The sequence below is a fragment of the Antechinus flavipes genome, chromosome X, assembly GCF_016432865.1.
Source record: "Antechinus flavipes isolate AdamAnt ecotype Samford, QLD, Australia chromosome X, AdamAnt_v2, whole genome shotgun sequence".
Lineage (NCBI taxonomy): Eukaryota > Metazoa > Chordata > Mammalia > Dasyuromorphia > Dasyuridae > Antechinus > Antechinus flavipes.
The window spans coordinates 64,156,872-64,178,727 of NC_067404.1; the positions used below are offsets into that span (position 1 = coordinate 64,156,872).

At 41.1% G+C, this 21,856-nt stretch overlaps 1 protein-coding gene across 2 annotated transcripts in view; it reads left to right on the forward strand.

Moving 5' to 3' along the window:
* Positions 1 to 6,539: 6,539 nt before the first annotated feature.
* DACH2 (dachshund family transcription factor 2) overlaps positions 6,540 to 21,856 on the forward strand; it is a 430,511-nt gene continuing 415,194 nt past the window's right edge. The window contains exon 1 of one of the 2 annotated variants that reach the window (XM_051969293.1): positions 6,540 to 7,346. In XM_051969293.1, coding sequence (XP_051825253.1) covers positions 6,658 to 7,346 — 689 coding nt within the window. In that variant the 5' untranslated portion in view covers positions 6,540 to 6,657. The remainder of the gene's footprint in view (positions 7,347 to 21,856) is intronic. The other variant, XM_051969294.1, reaches the window with a different exon arrangement.

Here is a 21,856-nt window from a genome sequence, read left to right on the forward strand (position 1 = left end):
ATCCATTATTCAAATAGCCTTCCATTTGGAGCTCTCCTTTCTGATAGTTTTCTCATATCCCTTATGACCTATTGTAAATTACAGACCACAGAAACATTGAATATGTATGCATTCATAGAAAATTCTAATAAAGCAAAAGGAAACATAATTCACATCCCTCAGACCGTGCTTCTTTAGTCCATATAATACAATTTTCTTTCAGGGTACTGGCCAGTAAAAATCTATTGAATAATATGTAGAAGTTTGAAATTAACTAAAATTTGGGCTATTTTTACAGACTTGGCATGTGTATGGCCTTTCTGTTTCTACAAATGAAACGATGTCTGTTATGTGCATGATGGGCAACTGGGGCTGGCTATGATATGGTAGGAAATAGGTAGTTTAGTACTTACTCCAGAGCTTTGTTCTTCCTGTGTCTAGACTCCTTTCCCCTATAGGATCCTGGCATTTAGAGTGGGAAGGGGATGCTCTCATTTAGTCCAACCCCTCATTTTACAGATTAAAGAAACTGAGGCCAAAAGAGAAGCACTGACTCTCCCAGGGTCAAGTGGATAATCAGGAATTTGAGTAGGGAGGCACCCTCGAGACTAAGTATATCTAGGGGAGGAATGAACCTAGAAGTAGAGATTGATCACAGAACAGACAGATCTCATTGATGGGCTCTTTGCTCTTAGAACAGCAGAGAGTGACAAAACTGGGGAGAAGTCTCAGCTAAAGTGCTATAAATTTGATTGAAACTGAGCAGACAAAGGACTGGCAGAGAGATGAGATAGGCTAGGCGTGGATATTCTTCTTTTTTAGAACAGAGTGAGTTTCTTAAGACCATGTATTAAAACATCATTATAAAACCAGTTCCTGACTGTGTACTATATCAGAATTGCAGGTATGCCTTTGTTCGGGCAGCCACAGCAATCAATGGCAAGAAATAGCCTATTATATAGAAAGTTTTATATCAGGCAGCATCAAATGAGTGGAGTGGCAATATAGGCTTTGACAATTGGATTGAATGTGGGGGTCAAGGGAGAAAAAGGAATGAAAGATTACTCTGAGATTTTGAGCCTGGATGACTAGGAAGATTGTGCTGCCATTAAGAGAAGAGAGAAGGAAGAACTGCATTTGGTGGGGAAGATGTCAAGATAGTCCCAAGTGGAAATGTCCAGCAAATTGATGAAAATGTAATACTAGAGCTTAGAAGAGAGGTCAGAGGTTAGAAATGAAGATTTGGAGGTACGTCTCCAAAGACAGCCATCCTATCTCCTGGTGATCTTGTCAGCTTCCATGAAGTTAATGCAGATCTCTATTACCAGCCCTAAACTTTCAGCTTCAGTCCTCCATCACCGGCTTACTGATAGATATGTTCACCAAAGATGCCAAAGGCCTTTCAAACCCAGTTAAGTCCAAAACACAACTCATTACTTGCTGCCTCCTCCTGATGTGTGTCCCTCCAAACTTCCTTATTTCTCTTGTGGCTACCACCATTCTTCTAGTGAACTGGCTTTACAAAAATTTTTGGAGTCCTCCTGGTCTCTTTTTTCCCTCCTCCCTAGGTCCAATCATCTATCAAGTCTTACAGATTTTGTCTCTACAACATCTTCTGTCCATTCATATGACCACTACTCAGGTTCAGGCCTTGTAACTTCTCACCTGGACTAATGCAATAGTTTCTTAATTGGGCTCTCTGTTTCCATTCTCTTCTCTCTCCAATTCCTTCTTTACATAACTGCCAAGAGATTCAGTTTTGGCTGCATTCCCCCTTACTCAAGAGTCTTCTGTGGCTTTGGTGATTAAAATACCAACTTTTCGGTTCAGCATTTGAGGCCCTTCAGCTCCTCTTTCCAGACATGGTGAGCCTTGTTTTCTGGGCCTGACTCTTCTCCTTACCTCTACTGGTTGGAATCACTAGCTCCCTTCAAGGTTTTACTCATGTGTCACCTCCAGTGGGAAGCCTTCTCTTTTAGGATTTTCCCTCTCAGTTCAAATTATTGAATTGAATTGACTCTGCATAGAGGACCAAGTGAGAGGGAGAAGAAGTTGGCATGAGGTCTCAGAAGCCCAGAAAGGAGAAAATTTTAAGGAGTAGGGGGATGGTTAGCAAGCAAATACTGCTTAGAGGTCAAGGAGAATGAGGAGGGAGAAGAGAAAATGAACTTTGGTGACTGTGAAGTCACCTGTGACTTTGGAGTGGGCAGTTGTAGAAGAGCCATAGAGGCGGAAGGCAGATTGCAAAGGGTTTCAGAGTAAGAGGATGGTGAGGAAGAAGAGGCAAGAATTTGGCAGTTACTTGAAATGGAACAGAAATCCCAGGATTTAGAAGTCATTTTGTTGGAAGGCCAAAGTAAGTTTGTAGGCAGAGGGGAAGGAGCCAGTGAGATCTTAATCTTTGAATGGACTTGATTTTCATACTAAAGTAGGTACATGCTGGAAATGAAGGAAGGGTAGAATTCAGAACCTTTGAAAAGGGAAAAGGGTCTAAAACAGTTGCTGTAGGAATTTGCCTGGCAGTAGAGACCTTGGTTCTGAGGCTCAGCCGTGGTTTAGATAGCATGAATGTGATCAGGGAAAAGCTTAGGACTTTAAGAGAATGTTTACTTTAGAACAAAGAGACATTGGCTGGATGGAAATTGGGTCCACTTCCCGCTCTTTAAATTTTTACTAGGACATATTTCTTGATGTATCATTGACTCTAAATATTATGATTAAATGTGTTTTATCAGAAAATGATCATTTTCCCTTTATTATACGTATATGTTTAAAAGACTAACTGCACATGTGTGATCTTTAGTCTGGCTTGTGCCATTTTGTGTGTGTGAACACATCTCCCATTTTATAATGGAATTCAGTAGAGAATTTTTACTCATTTGATGAAAACTGGCAGCAATCTTTCTACGTGTAGTCCATAAAGTGAAGTATACAAAGAGAAGTGAGATTTTCTTACTCTTTGGTTCTGCAAATATTTCATGTCTCTTTTCATTATCCTCTCCCTCCACTGCTCTCTCCAACAATTTCCTTTCATTGTTTTCCTCAGTCTTACCATGTTGCTCACTGGACCTGATCAGAGGCCATAGTAGAGGAAACAAATTGAAGTGGCCATTTTCCCTCCTTTGGGATCTGCTTAAAGGCCTATCATGAAAACAGCTGCTTGGCAGTCTTCAATCAGGTAAGCAATTCTTTCATTTGAATTAAATCTGCATTTCACAGATTCTTAATGTTAAACAAAGTGGAATATTTTGCCTTTAGGCACAGACTGAACACCCTTCTCCCCCTTACTGTGGAGTATTGAATTAAAAAAAAAAATCGTTCATTACATCTGGGCAGTTTGCACCATTTCATTGCATGTCAGGTTATCTACTACCTATATTGGCCCCCTCATATGATTTGGTTAAATTCAATAATAATTTATCAAATGCCTACTATATATGCAAGGAACTGTTCTGAGTCCCGAATATAAAACTGTTGCTTACGACTACATGAGAGGCTGCTGAGCTTTTTTTTTTTTCTTTTTGTTCACATGAGATAGCGCATCTGTTTTTGTATTAATTTTCTGTCATGTATATATGCTGAGATAATCTGGCTCCTGCCTGATACTAATTCACAAACCTTGAGCATTTTTGAAGTTGGAGTGCAGACCCTCTCTCCATGGGTATTCACCTCCCAAGGGTGCCTTTTTGTTACCGCAGTCTTTATGATTTTATATTGCTTCATGCTACTCCAACTTGCGGGGTGTCAATGTGCAAGGCTTCCTCTGGCCTTGGAGAAAATCAGTCTTATTTAGAAATATGTTTAGTTTATGGAAGACATTAAAGTCAGAAAAGGTGGGGGGGGGAGAGAGAGAAGCTCTGTAAGGAATTTCATTGTCTCATTAATCTCCAAGAAAAAAAAGTTTTCCAAGTAAAGGGGAAATCCAAAGAAAACCAGCAGTGCCTTCTTGAATCTAAATGATGAAATCTTTAAGTTACAATTAGCACTCAATAAAAAAAAAATATCCAGGTATATTTTCTTAAAGAGTTCAATGCGCATGAAATTGAGTAATGAAACCTCAGGTCTTTTGGGTGTTGAAATATATAAATTTTCTATAGATGTACATATGTGTGTATATGTATGGATATGTATACATAAATAAAAATATGTATGTATAAAGAACATGTAAGGTGTTCATGATGAAATACCAGTCATGGTTTCTGACACTCTTCCTGTAATTTGGATCTTAATCGACTTTATCACTTACAATGCCCCTGTAGATAAGGGCTCTATCAGCCTGTGTAAATAAGACAGCAAACTGGTCCTTTTTGGAATTGACAAAGTGAATTTTGGTTCAAAGACTTAGAACCCATATTTTTTTCAGTCTTACCAATAATGGAAAAAATCAACATTTCTCCTTTCTCTTTGTATATATTTCTGAGGGTTTTTTGTTGTTGTTTTTGTTTCTAAAACACAAACAGCAAGACATTGTCCTGCTGGTGTACACGAAGAACTACCTTGGGATTGAAAGGGTGTTTATTGACATGCAGCCTCGAGCCCAGGTGCAGCTACATCCAAGGGGAGCCTGAGCTTTAGAAATCTGAAAGCAAAGCAGAGATAACAGATGGAGACATTTCAAAACAAAACAAAACAAAACAAAAATTCGAGGAGATGCAGCCGTACTTACAAATACAGCGGCCATTTATTTTAAAGCGTGGTTAAATAGCCTCTTTTATTGTTTTTTTTTTTTTAAACTAACTTCCATCCAGCCACCTGTTGAATAAAGTTGCTCTTTGTCTTCTTAAAAATTCAGTAGAATACACAATCTCACTTTCCTGTCCTTTTTGTAGAAACTGTTTTTTTCACCAGCTTGGCTCAGTACTGTCCCCAACCTTTTCTCTCCTACTAATTTTTGCATTCACAAACCAGAAAGCCATTGAAAAATGACTGTTGCCTATATCCTTTCCAGATAATTAGATAAAGTTTCCTCATCACTGCATTTCCGAAGCTCTCATCACCTAAGCTGCTTAAACATTTTGACCAGATCCTCAATGAACAGGAAAAAGTGTTCAAAAAAGGAATATATGTTATGGAGAGAGGGGAGAAAATACAACGTGGACAAATCTAAATATGTGTAGACTTTCTTTTTCTGGACAGTCACTGCTCTGTCTTTGCACTGCTAAGCATGACAAGGGCTGAAAATATTTTTTGGAAGCTTGTTGGGGGAAAAAACAGGCAAAGTGAAAGCAAAATCTCTTCATCCAATTTTTAAACTTTTTGTAAGAAAAAGTAAGGAACAACTGGTTATCTTCGGCCTTGAACTCTGGCACTGGAGAGGAGAAAATCAAAAAGCAGAAGAGAACAAAGGCTGCCCTGCCTTGTATTTGGGCCAATCTTAGAAACATCCTAGAAAGGAGCCCGAAAAGAATGTCAGCCGGGGCTGCACACCCGGGGTAATCTTCGATTATATAGACAGTATTTGTCCGGGGGCCGTATAGACGGGTACTCTGCCCAAGGTGGCTGGCTTAAATGTCGCCAGCTCCGCTGGGCTTTGGTCGTGACTTTGAGGACACCTAGAATCGACGGGCAGGAGAAATGCCTGCGCTCGAGTTGCCACGTTCTAGGCGTGAGACCCTCGGCCGCCGGGTTCTCGAGCCTCAGTTTGGTTCCAGGCCCCGGGCTTTTTGTATGCTCGCAGAGGAAGCAGAGATTTATTGAAGCTTCCCCGACCCCGAGGCGCCAGTTCCTTTGCAATGCGTGGGTTCGAATTTACGAGGGGACCCTGCCCACCTGCTTCCCCGTGGGAAAAGGGGGGAAAGCGGGGTTCGTTGGGGGCGCTCAGCTAGCCTCAGTTCGGGCGCCTTGTTCCAGGAGGGGCGGGGGCGCCACGAGAGCTTTCGGACCCTAACAGGGGCCCTACTGATTGCTTCCTAGGGGTTGTTCGCCTGCAGGCCCGTCTCGGCTCTGCTCGTTTCCTTCCCACCCCCCCACTATCCCCCCATCCCCCCACCCCGGCCCGTGGGGAAGGGGCTTGACTCTGCCCAGCTGCTCCGGGTTTCCGCTCGCGGAGTCTGGGGCCGCCGCCTTAGGCGGCCAGGGGGGCAGGTGGCACTCTGAGGACTTTGCTCCTTTCTTGGGCTCACCCGGGAATCTCGTTCCCGGGCCCGGGGCTTGCAATACCCAGGGTACCCGGACCCCGGAGAGCCCCGCAAAGCGGGAGCTCCGAGATGGCGCTAAAGGTTGCGCGGGCAAATGCAAGGAAGAGATGAGGAGCGGAGAAAGAAAGAGAAACGGAGGGAAGTGCAGTCCTTGCCCCAAACCCCCAGTCCAGCCCAACCCCCACTCGGTTCCGTCCCCGTTCAAGCGACCCATTCTGGTGGGACTCAGGTAGTCGGGCTGGGCCCCGAGGCCCCACCCCGCTCCCGCAGCCACTCTCTGGGCTCAGGAGCCGTGAGGCTGGAGGCCATTGGCCGAGGCGTGCTGCCAGTCTCGGGAGGGGGTGCGGCGGGGGGTGGAGTCTGGTAGTCGCGGGCGCCGCGGCTCACAGTGTGTACGGGGCGTGGGAGGAGCGTGAGCCTGTTTAGAGTAGTGTGGCCAACAGTTGCGAGGGAGGCGGACGCACTGAGAGAGCGCGAGCTAAACCCCGAGGACTGAGTGGTGCTCAGAAAAACCGGAGGTACGGAGCCCCCCAGGGTAACCATGGCTGTTTCAGCCCCGCCGGTGATCTCGGCAACTGCGAGCAGCTGCAGCAGCAGCGCCGGGGGCCCCGGGGGCTTGTTCCGGGCCGAGCCCTTGTACTCTTCGAGCCCGTCCGAGTCCCCCCGGCTCACCACCAGCATGATTAACAGTTTCATCTCCACCGGCGGCGGTGCTAGCGGGATCAGCGGCTGCAGCGGCGGCGGCGGCCTGAGCGCTCTGGGCGGCGGCGGCGGCCTGAGCGGGATGAGCGGTGGCGGCGGCCTGAGCGGGATGAGCGGCGGCGGCGGCGGCCTGAGCGCTCTGGGCGGCGGCGGCGGCGGCGGCGGCGGCGGCGGCAGCAGCGGGATGAATTTGAGCGTCGTGAGCATATTGAGCGGCACTAGCGGCAGCAGCGGCAACGAGTGTAAGATGGTCGATCTGCACGGAGTGAAGGTGGCTTCTTTCCTGGTCGAGGGGCAGGAGCTCATTTGCCTGCCGCAGGTCTTCGACCTGTTCCTGAAGCACCTCGTGGGGGGCCTGCACACCGTCTACACCAAGCTGAAGAGACTGGATATCACCCCGGTGGTGTGCACCGTGGAGCAGGTCCGGATCCTCCGGGGGCTGGGCGCCATCCAGCCCGGGGTGAACCGCTGCAAACTCATCACCAGGAAAGACTTCGAAACTTTGTACAACGACTGCACCAACGCCAGGTGAGGGCTCCTCTCCGCCTTTTCTCTTCTCCCCTCTTTTTCTTTATTCCCCTCTTCTTTCATCTCTTCTCGTCGATTCTACTCTTCTTCTAGCCTGGTTTACTTTTTTCCACCTCTTTTCTGTTTTCCTCTTTTCCTCTTAATTTTTTCTTTTATCTTTTCCTCTCCTCCCCCCTTTTTTTTTCTTTTTTCCTCTCTTCACCCCTTTCTTTTTTCTCTCTTTCCTTCCCTCTGTTCTCCTCTTCCTTTTCCTCCTCTCTCTTCCCTTTCTATGCTCTTTTTTCCTCTTCTCCCTTCTTCGATATTTTCATCTCCTTTTCCGAAAACTCCTTTCCAGTTTTTCCACCCCTACCCTTTCGTCCCGCTACGTCCTGCCACCCCTTAATCCCCCTTCCTTGGCCCAACTTTGTACCCCCAGTGAGTTCCACTTGATGTACCCCGCCCCCCCCCCCCAATCTCCACTCTCCCTACTGCTGGAACTACCTTTTGGCTTCCCGCAGCCGAAGTTTGCTGTCCTTGCCCCGAAAGGCCAGTCCTTGCATGCCTCTTCCAGCCCCCCAAAGCAGCCGAAATCCTAACTAATTCGTCTTTTGTTTTCTCTCCTGCTCCGCGGCGTTGGCGGCGGCGGTGGCGGTGGCGGTGGCCGGGATAATACTTTCTCCTGAATGCTGATGCCAGGCGGGCGGGCTAAGCCCGATCCCGAGCCGAGCCGGCCGCCCCGCGGCCACCGCCACCTGCGCGCTCGTCTCGCCACCTGGGGTAGGGAGTGGGGGTGGGGGGCTGCCTTGCTGCTGGCCCCCGAGCCGTGCGGAGAGAGAGTGCGTGTCTGTTCGGGGCGCTCAATCTGTTCCGGCAGTTCGGCCGCCGCAGCCCTCGCCAACGCCGACGGAATCGGTAGTCACTTTCTTCTGTTTCTGGGGGACGTCTGCAAAGGCCAGTCCGTTGCGGGGTGGAGGCTAGACCATAGACCCTGTAAAAGATGCTCTCAGTTCTTCCCTCAGGCAAACTAGTGGAAAGAGACTTTTCCAAGCCAGAGCTAATGCCGTTGGCCGTTGGTTTGGCCATCCGCCCATCCCTCCATCCGTCCTTTATGGGTGCATGAGATCGCAGATCTCATCCCTCCAGTCCTAGGAGTCTGCGGGAGAAATAGCCATTTGTGCATATGTGAATGTTGTGCCGATCCTGTCCGGTTACGGAGAAGATCGTGGTGGCCAGCCCCTTTCCCATTTTAAGCACCTGTGAGCTTGTGAATTCCATTCCTACTTAGCACAGTTTCTGGCACATAGTAAATGCTTAATAAAGACTTTACCTGGGTTTAATTATCTACTTAGCAATCTATCTATTGGTCTTGGTAATACCTTAAGGGAAAGAAAGTGCCTGCAGGGTCTGTCCGACTGGGATAAGTCATTAATGGATTGCCCTGAAAAGGGTTCATAGGAGAAGTTCTTGGAGTCCCCTCTTGCTTTTTTCCACTGCAACTTTAAATCTCCAGCGTTAAGAACCAAACTGCTAATACAGTTCTCACATGGGCAGCTACAAAATGGAAGTGGAAGGCAACGTGTTAGATAGAATAGGGCACCGACAAAGACAAAGCGGCGACAAACTGTTGCTCGCTGCAGAATTTTACAGAGGCCTTCCCCTGTCCTTTTTTTTTTTTTGGGGGGGGGGGGAGAGCAGATATATTTCTGTGTTCAAGTAATTTAAAAGAACCGAATCCTGTGAGAATTCCTGCTTGACTTCCTATCTATTAGGGCTTCCTAACCTGGTTTGTGATGTCATTCATAGCTTCTTTAGGAATAGCCCTGTTTTAAAGGACTCAATGAGGTTTAAGCTATGATCTCCTCCAAGAGCATAGAGGAAATTTTGATTTACCACAGAGCCCTTTAATAATAGTGAGACTGACAGTATTAGGGATTGACCTAGAGGGGGTCATCTAGATCATTTCCATGACTTCAAAAAGCCTAAAAGTATTCCACACATGAAAATCTGCTCATTATTCAAGCTTTCCCTTCTCCTCTCCTTTTCTCCCCAGGACAATGTTGACCATTTACTCAATTTATACAATTTCTCTTTTCAAAATAAGTGACAGTCATTGAGAAAGAAAACTGAACAAGGTTCAGGCAAGCATTTAGTGTTTTCTGCCTCAACATAATCTGAAAATGTATGGATTCCGATTTCTTACTAAGAAACTTCTCTCCCCTCTCCCCCCCCCCCCAAGCAATAAACAGATGACTGATTTCTCTGTGTATCTGGAGACAGGTGGCCACTAGATGTGTTTTGTTTTTTTGTTTTTGGATTCTTTTGTATGACCTGTGTGTTATCCTTGCTTCAATTTGGTTGTTATATTTGGCTTTTGATAGTGTTTGCAACCCAAAACTGTTGAATTGCTTCTGCTGTGTGTGTGTATTTTTGTGTAAAGGCTGTTGATAGGTAAACTGGAAATGAGGGACTTTTATGCGTACTGGTTGGTCGTGTCTTATTTCGTATTCAACAAAAGTGACTACTGTGCTCCCCTACCTGAATTTTCTGATAATATAAACTCTGCTTCTATGTAATTGAGTGAGGTAAGGAAGACTATTTAGAACACTTTGATCTCTTGCCTTTTCTAGGTGTGAAATAACAGCCTGAAATTTAATATTTAAATTACACATCTCCAGATTTGAGAGCTACAACACTCCTTATCATACAAGGAAAACAAATCACAAAATAGCAAAAGTGCCATTAGTTAGCTGTGTTTTGAGTTCTATTCATTCAAAACTCTTCTTTAAGTGTTGGGTTAAATCTACCACAAAAGTGCAAAATCCTTGCCTCTTGCATCATTATTCACCTGCCTTTTGTAGAAAGACGGAGCTGAGCAATAAAATGAGCCAGAGCCGGGTCCAGCAGGACAAAAAAAAAAAAAAAGCAAGATGAAGATTCAAGGCCGGGAGGACATGAGAAACTGGGCTGATGAGAGCATAGGGATGTAATGGAAGGGAATGAGTGAAAGATGTGGCCGCTTAGCTTGAGAGAGCAGTGGCCAAAGAGGGGGAGAGAAATATAGGGTAGGATTCTGATGCTGAACCCAAGGTCTCTTAGCAATTTCTGGTTTGGAAAAAAAAAGTGCAGCTCCCTTGATCAATCAGTGGGAAAACTTTCACGCTGAATCCATTTTAGATAGGACTTTTCTCTTTTTTTTAGATAGGACATTTCTCTTCATCTGCTGATGATATTTAAAAGCAAAACTGATTTTTACCAAAACCTTGGACACTTTTCTTTCCCCAAACAATGGGCATGGTTTTCCTTCTGCTATGCCACTGTCAGGGGAAAAAAGAAATGAGAATGCTGAATTTTGGACTTTTCATTTGTCATTTTGCCACACATCCCTCCTCTCGGATGCCACCAGGTTGCATCGGGGTGAGCTCACAGGACAAATGTTTATAACTCTAGGTTGGCATGAATCACAAATGAGCATGCTAGATCAGAAGTGTTAATTAGCTCTGGTCTCCTGGAAAGGCCTACAAGCTGGGGTAGCACAAGTACTGATACCTAGTCTTCAGTATCTTGCTGTTAGCCACTCCCTAGCTTTTCTGACAAAGTTCTCTCCCCAGAGAAGCAAAGTTGGGTGACAATACCTGCTTGCTGTCAGGATTGGAAGCTTTTTGGCCATACCTTGTTTTACCACATGACTCATGCTTGATATCAGTGCAGTGCCAAAGGGCTGGACTGGTCATTCTTCTCATGCCCTTTAACTTGGCAAATGAATATTGATGCAGGTTATTTTCAAGATGAATGTGAACATGATGATCCGGGCACCAAGGGACTTAAAAAGTTGCCGCCTTCTTAAAAAGTTTTTTCCCTCAGATAAAAAACACAGTAATCTCAAGTTCATGTAGCCCTTTTTTTATCCAGATAGGAAGGCTAGTTTTGTCCAGAGAGCACATTTCTTTCTTGTCTAAATTCTTACCTTCACTTGGTAGAAATATTTTCATGCGGGCTTAAACCCCGCCCCCAGTTCTTCCCCTGAAACTAAAATAAAAAAAAAAGGAAAAAATCCAAACCTATAGTGTAAGGGTAGAAAAATGATTAAATTAACTTATTCAGTATGACCAGCTTTCTATATGGCAGGATAGAAGTCACATTCTCAGATTCTATAACCGATGTTTGTTTATTTGTGGTGCAACTGATTAATTATTATTTCATCCCTTGATTGGATTAAATGGATGCTTAAAAAAAAAAAAACAAAAAACCATGAGTAGTCTGATTAAGAAAGCATTACTAATAATATATTGAGTTACTTTTCAAGATACAGAGATACAAACTTGAGGTTTCATAAGGAAGACATGTGATGCTCCAATTAATGGATCTGAGTTCTGAGTTTGTTATTTCTGCTTTGATCCTGTAACCACTGGATCATGCTTTTGCAATTATTTTTGAATGCTGGACCTGATGATCAACCTTCCCTCAATAGATTCAGCCTTAATTTTGCATTAATAGGCTGTGTCCAACACAAAACAGCACATCTTCCTCTACAAAATGAAGGTTTGTCAGCAACAGTAGGAACATTTTCCATGACTTATGCTCTTGTTCCCAAACAATAAAAGAATTTAGGAGTGAATGGAGGCAGTAAATGTAGCCATTGGAGTGCGCAGGCTAACGAGGGTGTAGTCCTGTTGTCTATTAAAAGCAGTCACCTAGTCACCAATGCTCCGTCTTTTATTAGAGGGGTGATGTCAAGGCTATAATGAGGGCAATCCAGCCTTGTGCCTGCACACGGGCCTTCTATAGAAATGCTTACTGCTTTTCAAATGGACCTTTCTGTGTAAGCAACCTCTTTGGGTTCCTTACCCAGAGCATTCTGCTTGCCCATCTATATTTGTCCACACGTATCCATTTAGACGATCATTAAATATGGTCAGTAGTATGATCTATTCATCTTTGCACAGTTACATATGATAATAGCTTCATCATGTAGCATATGAATACAGAGAATTATATAGTGGTTTTCAGATCTGGTGATTTTTTTTTTTTGAAAGGAAATTCCTAATACCTGTGGCAAATGGCAAGCCCATCTCTGTCCCTTTCTTGTGGAACCTTATTTGTCTTAATAAAATCTTTAGATGTTTTAAAAATGCCCCTGATAGGCAAATTGAATTGGAAGGACCCCTAATCAAAATAAATTGCATTTCAGTTGGCAGTATGGGTTTCGATTAGTAATTTATTATGCATTTTTCAAGATAGAAATGATTCCGATTTCTCCTTTCTCAAAATTTCAAATTTGCCATATAAATCTCTCTGCAATTAGTGGAAAACAGAAAATGTTATGTTTCTGGAAAAAAACCATCAACCCTTTCCCCAACAGCAAAACAATTAGGTATTAATGATATTCTTGTTGCATATTCAAAAGGCCTTTGCGAGCATTTTTCTTCCTTTTTTTCTTTTCTCTATTGCAACCTGCAAAACTCTTCACTGTCACTTCAAATCACACAATTCTCACAAGATAAAACAACATTTAAACACACTTGCTTTGGGAGGGAAATTGAGCATTTGCACCCAATAAGCCTGATTGTGGAACTGCATGCAAATGGTGTTTTGATTTATCTCTTTTGCACTTTTTTTCCATTTGAATTGATCTTGCATTAATTTCGGCAAGCGGCTCTGTGAGGCTGCAGATGTTGCCCTGTGTTTAATAAATCAATGAGACAGATCTGAATGAATCACTTCAGATGGATTCTCTGCTCGGTTTGATGTCTAGATGTTATTCTTAGCTTGTTATCATGACAGATGCATTAATGTTCCCATACTCTGCCAGCAATGTCAGAGAGATTGAAGCTTTTAAAGTGGCGGTATCCCCTTTTTCATTTTTTTTTGCCAGGATAGCTAGATTGTTTATTGGGAATCTAAGGAAAACACAGATTTAACTGTAAGATTAGTATGTGGAAATTAATAAACTTTCTCCTAGTAATTGGAAGTTTGACATATATGGTTTTATGCAAAATTGTTAACTATCCCAATATGGTAGAAATCAATATTAAAAAAATCTAAATATACTGGTGCTTCTTAATGCAACCATTTTCTCCACATTAATATTTCATTATGGTAAGAATGCTGAGAATAAGTCATATATGATTGGGACACATTGCTGGTGTCACTATCTATAGAAGAGCCTTGTATCCAAATTGATTACAGGAGGATGTTAGTTTTTTAATCCTTACTCTAATAAGCTGCTTGGTGGCTTCATGCAGCTGCAATGTACTTTTATCAGGGGATTTGGAAGTCCTTCAGGATTTCTTTAGAGAAAGAAGTAGCCTGTCTACTAGGCAGTCATTATTTCTTCACTGGGGAGTGTGGAGGATTTTGGAAAGATGTTTTCTTCCCCATATGGTTCATTTAGTCACGAACTGGTCTTTAAAGATTCCTTATAAGAACCCGTAGAACATAAATCTTTGGGACATCTTTGTACACCCCCGATTTATGGCTGAATTCCCCAATGTAAACCAAAAGGAACTTTGAGATCACTTTCCTGAAATTGATCACTTACCTCTATTTGAAACGTGCCTCCTACAACTGTTTTTTTTTTTTTTTGGAGGGATCGAACTTTGGACAGAGTTTGAATTTCATCTTGAGAAATATTAATCTCTAATTCCCCCCGCCCCCGCCTTTTTGATACCTATTCAGTTGGGGGAAATAGCCATTTGGTAATGAAGAAAAATTTAAATACTCACAAAAACAGGTTTTGGTTTCATCTTGTGCAGCTTGGCACAGTTCGTGCTTAATCAGTTGATCCAGGTAGAGCTTTCTGCTGGCCTGTCAGCTTTCTTGCCTTCTGTACTACGACCAAATTCAAAAAACACTATTTAATAAAAATGCATATTTTATACCAACTAAACTCTAAACTCTACTTGCTATGTGTACCTTCATTTTGCTGCTCCGTGGACATGGGGAAAAATAGAAGGCACTGTTGAATGCTCTGCCCAAGTCTCAAGTTTCCATCAGAGGATCATACTGAGAGCACCAGGCTAATCGTAGAAGCTGGAGCGCATATGTTTGTCGTGATCGGGAATATGTTAAATTTGCCAGCTACTTCTCTTGCTCTGTGGTGCTGAGCCATATATGATGGTTTTCTCTATTATGCCAATTGATTAAAACAGAACAAAACAAAACAAACCCGTGACTTAGTTCTGTAGGAGAAGCAATTTCTCCCTAAACTGTCTCTGTAACTCAGGACACCACTGGTTTCCTTCCTGATCAGCAATTAGGGTGCTAGAATCTCTTGCTATATACCTTGGTGCCTTGGAATTAAGCACAGAAATAGAACTTTATGTAGTCATCCATGCTCAAGCAGTACATGATGTACTAGATTATGGTTAGTCTATGGCAGCCCCAAGGCTCCCTAAATGGTAATTGATTGAATGAATGCTATCTAAAATTTGCTTCAAAGTTGTTCTCATAGATGACTGTAGGTTTAATTTAGATTGCTTCCTAAGGTATACAATGGTTAAAAATACATTAATCTTGCAATTTTAATGCCATTATTAAAACCCTAGTGTTTGGAACAAAAAAAACCACATTTCTAAAGAGACCCACAGAAGGGTGCAAAAATCCAAGTTTAGAAATTTGGAGATTGGAACAGCAGGGTACTGTTAAAAGGGAATGTGATTCTTCCCCCTTCCCCCCCCCCCGACCTGTTTAATTTTCTGTATGTGAACTTTGAAAAGATTTTCTAATGTTATGATTAAACCTGAATTCCAGAGTATAACCAGCTCACTGCCATGCCATATAATGATCCTTAGTGATTCAGGTTTAACCTTCTTGATATTACAGTGACCCCTTGGGGCCATATTCTTTGGATCTGGCTTTGTAGTTGGCAAAATCTGGTTGTTTGGAGTGCAATGGTGTTAAAAAAATTTTTTTTTCTATAAATGGAATTAGAAATACTAAAATACATTAGCCAGAGAATTCTTTCTTTTCTGTTTTGTGTCTAATAAGTTCTAACACCTAAACCCAGATGATACTCATATGCCTCCATTCTTGACTTTTTTTTTTTTAAAGGAGAATGCTTTTTTATAAACATGCTTCCTTTCCCAGGGAGAATTTGTTTTTTAAGAATTGAATTCAATTTCCTCTAAGAGCTCTAGAAGATAAAATTACTTTGAACTATCCACCATTTTGACCCATTGCATTTATTGAGCTTATTAGAGCCAATTGTGGTAAAACCTCAGTAATTACCTGACTGGAAAAAAAAAAAAAACACCAGATGACAGGAAAGCAAAAAGGGGAAAAAATGAGCCAATGGTAGTCTTTTTATTGCTGTACAATGATTTTTTAAACAAGTTGACTGCTTAACAGTGTATAATGTATTGTGTATGTAAAGGTATAAAATGTTCAATTGCAGTCATGTCTGATGTTCTTATCAGGTTGTTTGCTACTGATATCTGGTAACAGCATTTAGGCCACATTTAGTCTCTTTGCTATTTATGTGATGGGTTAAAAAGAAAAAGTAATATTGATCTGTCTCCGGATTAAAGTTTGAAATCGGCAACAGCCTGAACACAAAAGGCTTTTTTTTTTTTTATGATTTCTCAGCTTGCCATTGATCTCCTAGTTTTATTGCATTCATTATTTATTAAAAGAATTTGCAAGCTAAACATAACGTTAAGCTAGTTTGCACACAGGGACCGCACTTAGGAAATTGAATGGAAATTGCATTAGAGATGAACATCTGTGCTATTTTTCCACTCGTGTGTTTATGGGTTTGTATAAAAGGTGTATTGGATTAACAGTTATAACCATTATAGCTTGCAGCAATATGTTAGATTCTTAGCATTTAAGTTGTTTGGGAGGAAGTCTGTCTCTCATTTGTCCAAAAAGACAAGACAATATTTGGATTGGTGTATTTATGTGTGTGTTTTATTAATGCATTTGTTAATGCATTGTCTTTATTTTGAGATTTGAGATATCCTGTTGTATTAAAATAAGAATAAAGTGTATACCTAATGTTAATGTAAGACTGTACTTATTTCTTGAAGGTTTCTGGTAGCAGCATAAATTACATGCCTATAACGGCACATTTTACAGTATGTTTTCCACCTTTTGAGCCTAAATGCAATATTAATAGCACACCAAACTTGTAGAAAGTATATAAAGCCTTTTGATATGTCTAGCTATAAAATGATATTACTATAAATAGAGTTGAGGTCTTGATTTTTCTGAGAAGATATCGAGTGTATATACAGAAGAACCTTGAAAAATCATACAGAATATTCCCAATATCTGGAGCTCTGTATGACTTGGGCTCTATCTCAAACCCTCTCCAAGGAACTTGAATGAATAGAGAAGCCTCCAGTATCTTACCTTCCATACCCCATGGGTTTAAGGACTAGAGCACTGGACTTGATTTTGCCCCAGTTCTACATTTGAATGCTTGTTGTTTGGACCAGGAACCCCCAAAAGCTTCTTTTCTTAGCAGTTTCATGATAAAATCATTAGATCTTGGAGTCAGATTTAATGGAGATTTATGAAGAATGTCCAGACTTTTCTGGGATTCCTCCCCCCCCCTTTTTGGGTGTGAAATAGTATGTTAGATTTAGTTATCTTATGAGGTAGATGTGAGCTATGTATCATCACTCTTTGCTCCTTCTCTCCTCCCATGTTATTTTTTGCTAAATTAAGAAACTCACATTATTTTCTGTGAGACTCACTCTTGATTTATCTTTAAATTTCCTTTTTTTTATCTTTTGTGTTCTAATCAGTAAATAATAGATAAGTTTCTTTTTTTTAATCCTGGAATTATATCAGAAATAAAGAACTGAAAGAAATTAGTATTTTTGAAATATAAGAGGAGATAATTCATTTTTAAAAAAATGAACACAGAGACTGCTGATGTAGTATAAATAGAATGCACATCAGGAGGGATTGGAATGAACCATTTATTTGCACTTCCGAGTGGCCATGTTCAGTTGACCAGGGGATTCTTGTTCTGCTCTGCTTTTGTTGTGAGATGTAAGAAGGTCTGTGACTTATACAGTTAAAAAGAAGATTCTTTCTGTCTTATATATCTGTACACTCAGTCATTTCCTATGAAGGGAGAAACATTAAAAACTTACCTTAATTTGGGTGGTTACTTAACCATTTAGATCTCAACTTAGAATTGAATTTGTTTTTGCTTATGGTTATATACAATATCCTAGCTGGGGTGTGGGGAAAGGAGGCGGAGAAACTGATGTCAGAAACGCCAGTAGGGATGAGAGAGGGTGCTTTGATAACCGAGATTTCAAAATCTCTTGATCCTTAGTGTAAATATTTTTCAAAAACAGGCTAAGTGATGGAATCATACATGAATAAGTATTCAAGAAAAGCATTTGGCAGTATTTTATTTATTTAGATTCTGTTTAACTGGATGTTTTGAAAATAGTCTGTGATCATCTAAGCTCTTAGAAGTATGTAGCTCTGCATTTATGAACATCCCGTAGTTTTTTTTTTTTTTTTTTTTGGGGGGGGGGAGAGAATCATCATTCTCATGGTTAATGATGCAAGCTGTAGCTCACAGACTGATTGTGTTTTTACTTTGCATATACTTTAAAGCTAATATTATTTATTTGACAAGTATTTGAATATTTCTATTTTTTTCTGTTGTCAGTTGGAACAATATTATCCTTTAGAAAACCTCGTCCCAAATTCTTAGCTTTCTCTTAGCAAATTTAGGTAGTATGCTTTATTGTTATTTGTCCTTCGTTCTCGAAGAGGACCATCGGAAACGTGATGTCATGACTTGCAAATAAATTGGATTTATTGGTACATGGTCATCCACAGTCATGGAAAGAATTGGTGATGTGGACAATGGTGATTGGAAACATGGAGAGTCCAAATAATTGCATTTGGTCTTGTTGTAGAGTATATTATTTTAGCTTTTACAGCAGATTTGCCTTTCTCATTAAGTTGTGCTTTATCTAATGTTAAAATGAGTTTTTATTTTTTTTGAATGTGAGTACTAACCAGTAGCAGCGAGATGGAACCTGGTAGGATTCTGATAAGGCTACAATTGTTTTTGTAGATAATTTCTGAATCAAGCATCTATTGGTGTATTCAGTAGGGTGTGTGTACATGTGCTTATAAATATACATTATATATATATTAGCTATACACAGATGTATATATGTATATCTGTGTTTATATCTATCATCAAGATGCCATGTTCAGCCATGGTTGATACCACATGAATATATTGTACCTGCTCATTGGCTTCTCTAAGACAGCGGATAACCCTTGGAAAGAGTACTGGGGCTTGGAATTGTGAGAACTGGATTTAAGCTCAGGATTCTGCATCAAATCTGACTCTCCTAGATGAAGGCAGTTGGATGACCAAATGGGTACAGCCTTGGGCCTAAAGTCAAAGACTTGATTTTAAATTTGTCCTCATATGCTTATTAGCTATGTGACTTAACCGTTGTCTGCCTGAGTTTCCTTAGTTGTAAGCTCCAGCGTTGTTGTGAGGATCAGATGAGATGATATTTGTAAAGTGCTTATAGAATTGTGTTTGGCACATAGTGGGTGCTTCATCAATGTTTATCCTCTCCTTTTCTTTGGGCTCCACAAGTAGTAAAATGAATCTTAGTCTTTTGATTTCATATGAACTGTGCTTTCTACGCTATTATGTTATAAGACTCTCTGAGCCTTTTTCCTTTTCTGTAAAATGGGAGAATGATATGTGGTCTTCCTCCTCTCTCAGCTTAAACATGATAAGAAATGGATAGTTTTTTTAATAAAAGCTTTTATTTTTCAAAATACAGTCAGAGGCAGTTTTCAGCATTCACCCTTGCAAAACCTTGTATTCCAAATTTTTCCCCCTCCCTTCCTACCACTCCCCTTCTGTAGCCAGCAAGTTATCTAATATAGATTAAACATGTGCAATTCTTTTAAACATATTTCTACATTTATCATGCTGCACGAGAAAAATCAGATCAAAAAGGGAAAAAATGGAGTTTTCTACAAACAGAAGCTCCTGATGGAGCTTAAAGGCTTTCATTAGTAGTCCCTATGCTGTAAGTATTCATTCTCGGCATGTCACTTAACTTCTTTGAGACGCAGTTTTACTGTCTGTACAATGGAAGGAGTGAGATAATGACATAGTATACATTAAAGTAGAATAGAAATTGTGATGTAAACATGTAATACCTAAATGGAAATATAAATTAACATATGTTATTATCATTGCATGGAGTACCTTCCTGATATGAGGATCAAATGAAGTATTACCAGCTATTGCTTTTATTATTTTTTGAGGAAGGGGGAATAAGCATTAATCTTGTACCTGCTAGGTGTCAGGCACTGTGCTATGCACTTAATAAATATCTCATTTGATGTCACAACGATTTTGGGAGGTAGATGATATAATTATCCCCATTTTACAGATGAGGAAAGTGAGGTAGCCAGAGGTTAAGTGACTTGCCCTGGATCACACAGCCATTAAGTGTCTGATATTAGATTTGAAAACAGCTCTTTCTGATTTCAGGCCCAGTACTGTACTACTTGGTTACCTCAGATTGTTAGTAGAAAGTCTTCAGATGCCATTTGGTTTGCATGACCTCCGAGGTCCTTTTAACTAGAAGATTCTAGGACCTGATCTCTCTTTTACATTCTAATCAATAAATACTGATTATTAAATAAACACATTCATTTCTTATCCTGGCATTGTATCAGAGATTGAGAATGGAAAGAACTTGTGATCTATTCTTTTATTGTTATTTTATTTCTTATGGCTACAGAAGCATATTAGAACCCACATTACTGTATTTTTCACTTCAAAGGTCAGTGACAATGATTCAGGATTTTAGATTGAGGACTTGCAGGACCTTAAGAGGTCATGCAGTACTGCTCCCTGGTTTTACAGATGGCTCAGAGAGGGGAAGGTCATTTGTCAAAGTCTCAAAGCTGATGAGTGACAGAGTCAGGATTCAAACTCATGGCCTCTGCCTCCCCATTACACACTATTCCTTCTCCCCACAGTGTAATGAATGGGGTGTGAGTAGGAGGTACTAGCTGGAGGTTCCTACCATTCCCATTAGTACCAGGATAGGAGCGCATGTAGGTAAGAATTTGGTGTAAAGTAAAGGGGGCAAGGGGAACCTTTCTGAGTCAAGGTAACTCCTGAATACCAGAAATGAATGAGCTTGGGGCATTAGAAGTTGTATGACTTCATTTGAAAGTTTTCCCTACTAGACACCTTCTTTTATGGCATTGTTAAATGTTATTTCGGGGTTTTTTTTTTTTTTGTTTGTTTGTTTGTTTTTGTTTTTTACATTGGTGGGCAGTTGGGGTTAAGTGACTTGCAAAGGGTCACACAACTAGGAAGTGTCTGTATTTGAACTCAGGTTTTCCTGACCTTAGGGCTGATGCTCTATCCATTGAGCCATCTAGCTGCTGCTAACTGTTTCTCTGTGATGCTGTCCATTGGCATGGATGATTGTTTTTGGTCAGATTTTCTTGATTTGAATATGTTCCATTGGGATTTGGGGAACAACTTTGTAGCTTGAACATATGAAAAATGTGGTTAGATTCTTTGTGAATGTGAAATGTTGCTTTCAGTTGAGATTTTGTGTGTGTGTGTGTGTGTGTGTGTGTGTGTGTGTTGGTATACACATATATTTGAGAGAATAATTTGAATCATTATATTGAAGGGAGCATAATGACCATTTTTCTTTGGATTAAAGCATCATGCATATAGTGTGATTTCTAAATTTGGAAACCACATTTTTGCCAATTCTTTGGTTTAATTTAGTTTCTTGGAAAACAAACGTGAAAGTCTAAAATTATTTGTAATGACCTCACCCATGTTGTTGCTAATGCTTTTTAAGCGTGCTCCTGCTTGAGTACCAGCAGTGCAGTAGGAATGCTGTGGCCAGTCGAGCCAGCTGTGGTACCCACCCAGAGGAACCATACTTTCAACCATGTTGAAGAGGGCCAGCAGGAAAGGACCCATCAAGTGCTTGACCTAACAGAGAGTTTTGGAGTGATCAGCATCCTCACCAGCTCATTTCTATCTAGGGAAGAGATCCATCTTTGAGGAAGGATTGGAAAGGGACGCTTTATTGACAAGGGGGTTTCAGGTGTCCTGGACATTGCAAAAGAGTCAATAGTTGGAAATTCGAGTGGAGAGATTAGAGCAGGAATTGATAAATTGATGGGTATAAAGTATAAGGGAGGAACAGAAAAAAGATTCTTCTGAAGAGGAGGAAACATTCTGATCATCTCCTCTTTGATGGGGCTCAGGCCAGGGAAGTAGGAGAGGAAGCAGCATAATATTGAGCCTGATTTGATATTGTTGGCACTTTTTTTTTTTTTAAGCGGAGGGAAGGTCGAGGCCTATGATTTTGTTGATTTTATTAGTTTGGGGAAACTCCTTTGTAACTTCATGTTTGAGACACTGGGGACTTCAGGGATTATCTGCAAAGTAAGTGGTATATCTTAGGGGTAGAATTTGAATCCAGGTCTTCTGGATTCTGAGATTGGCCATTTTTAACTATGCCATACTG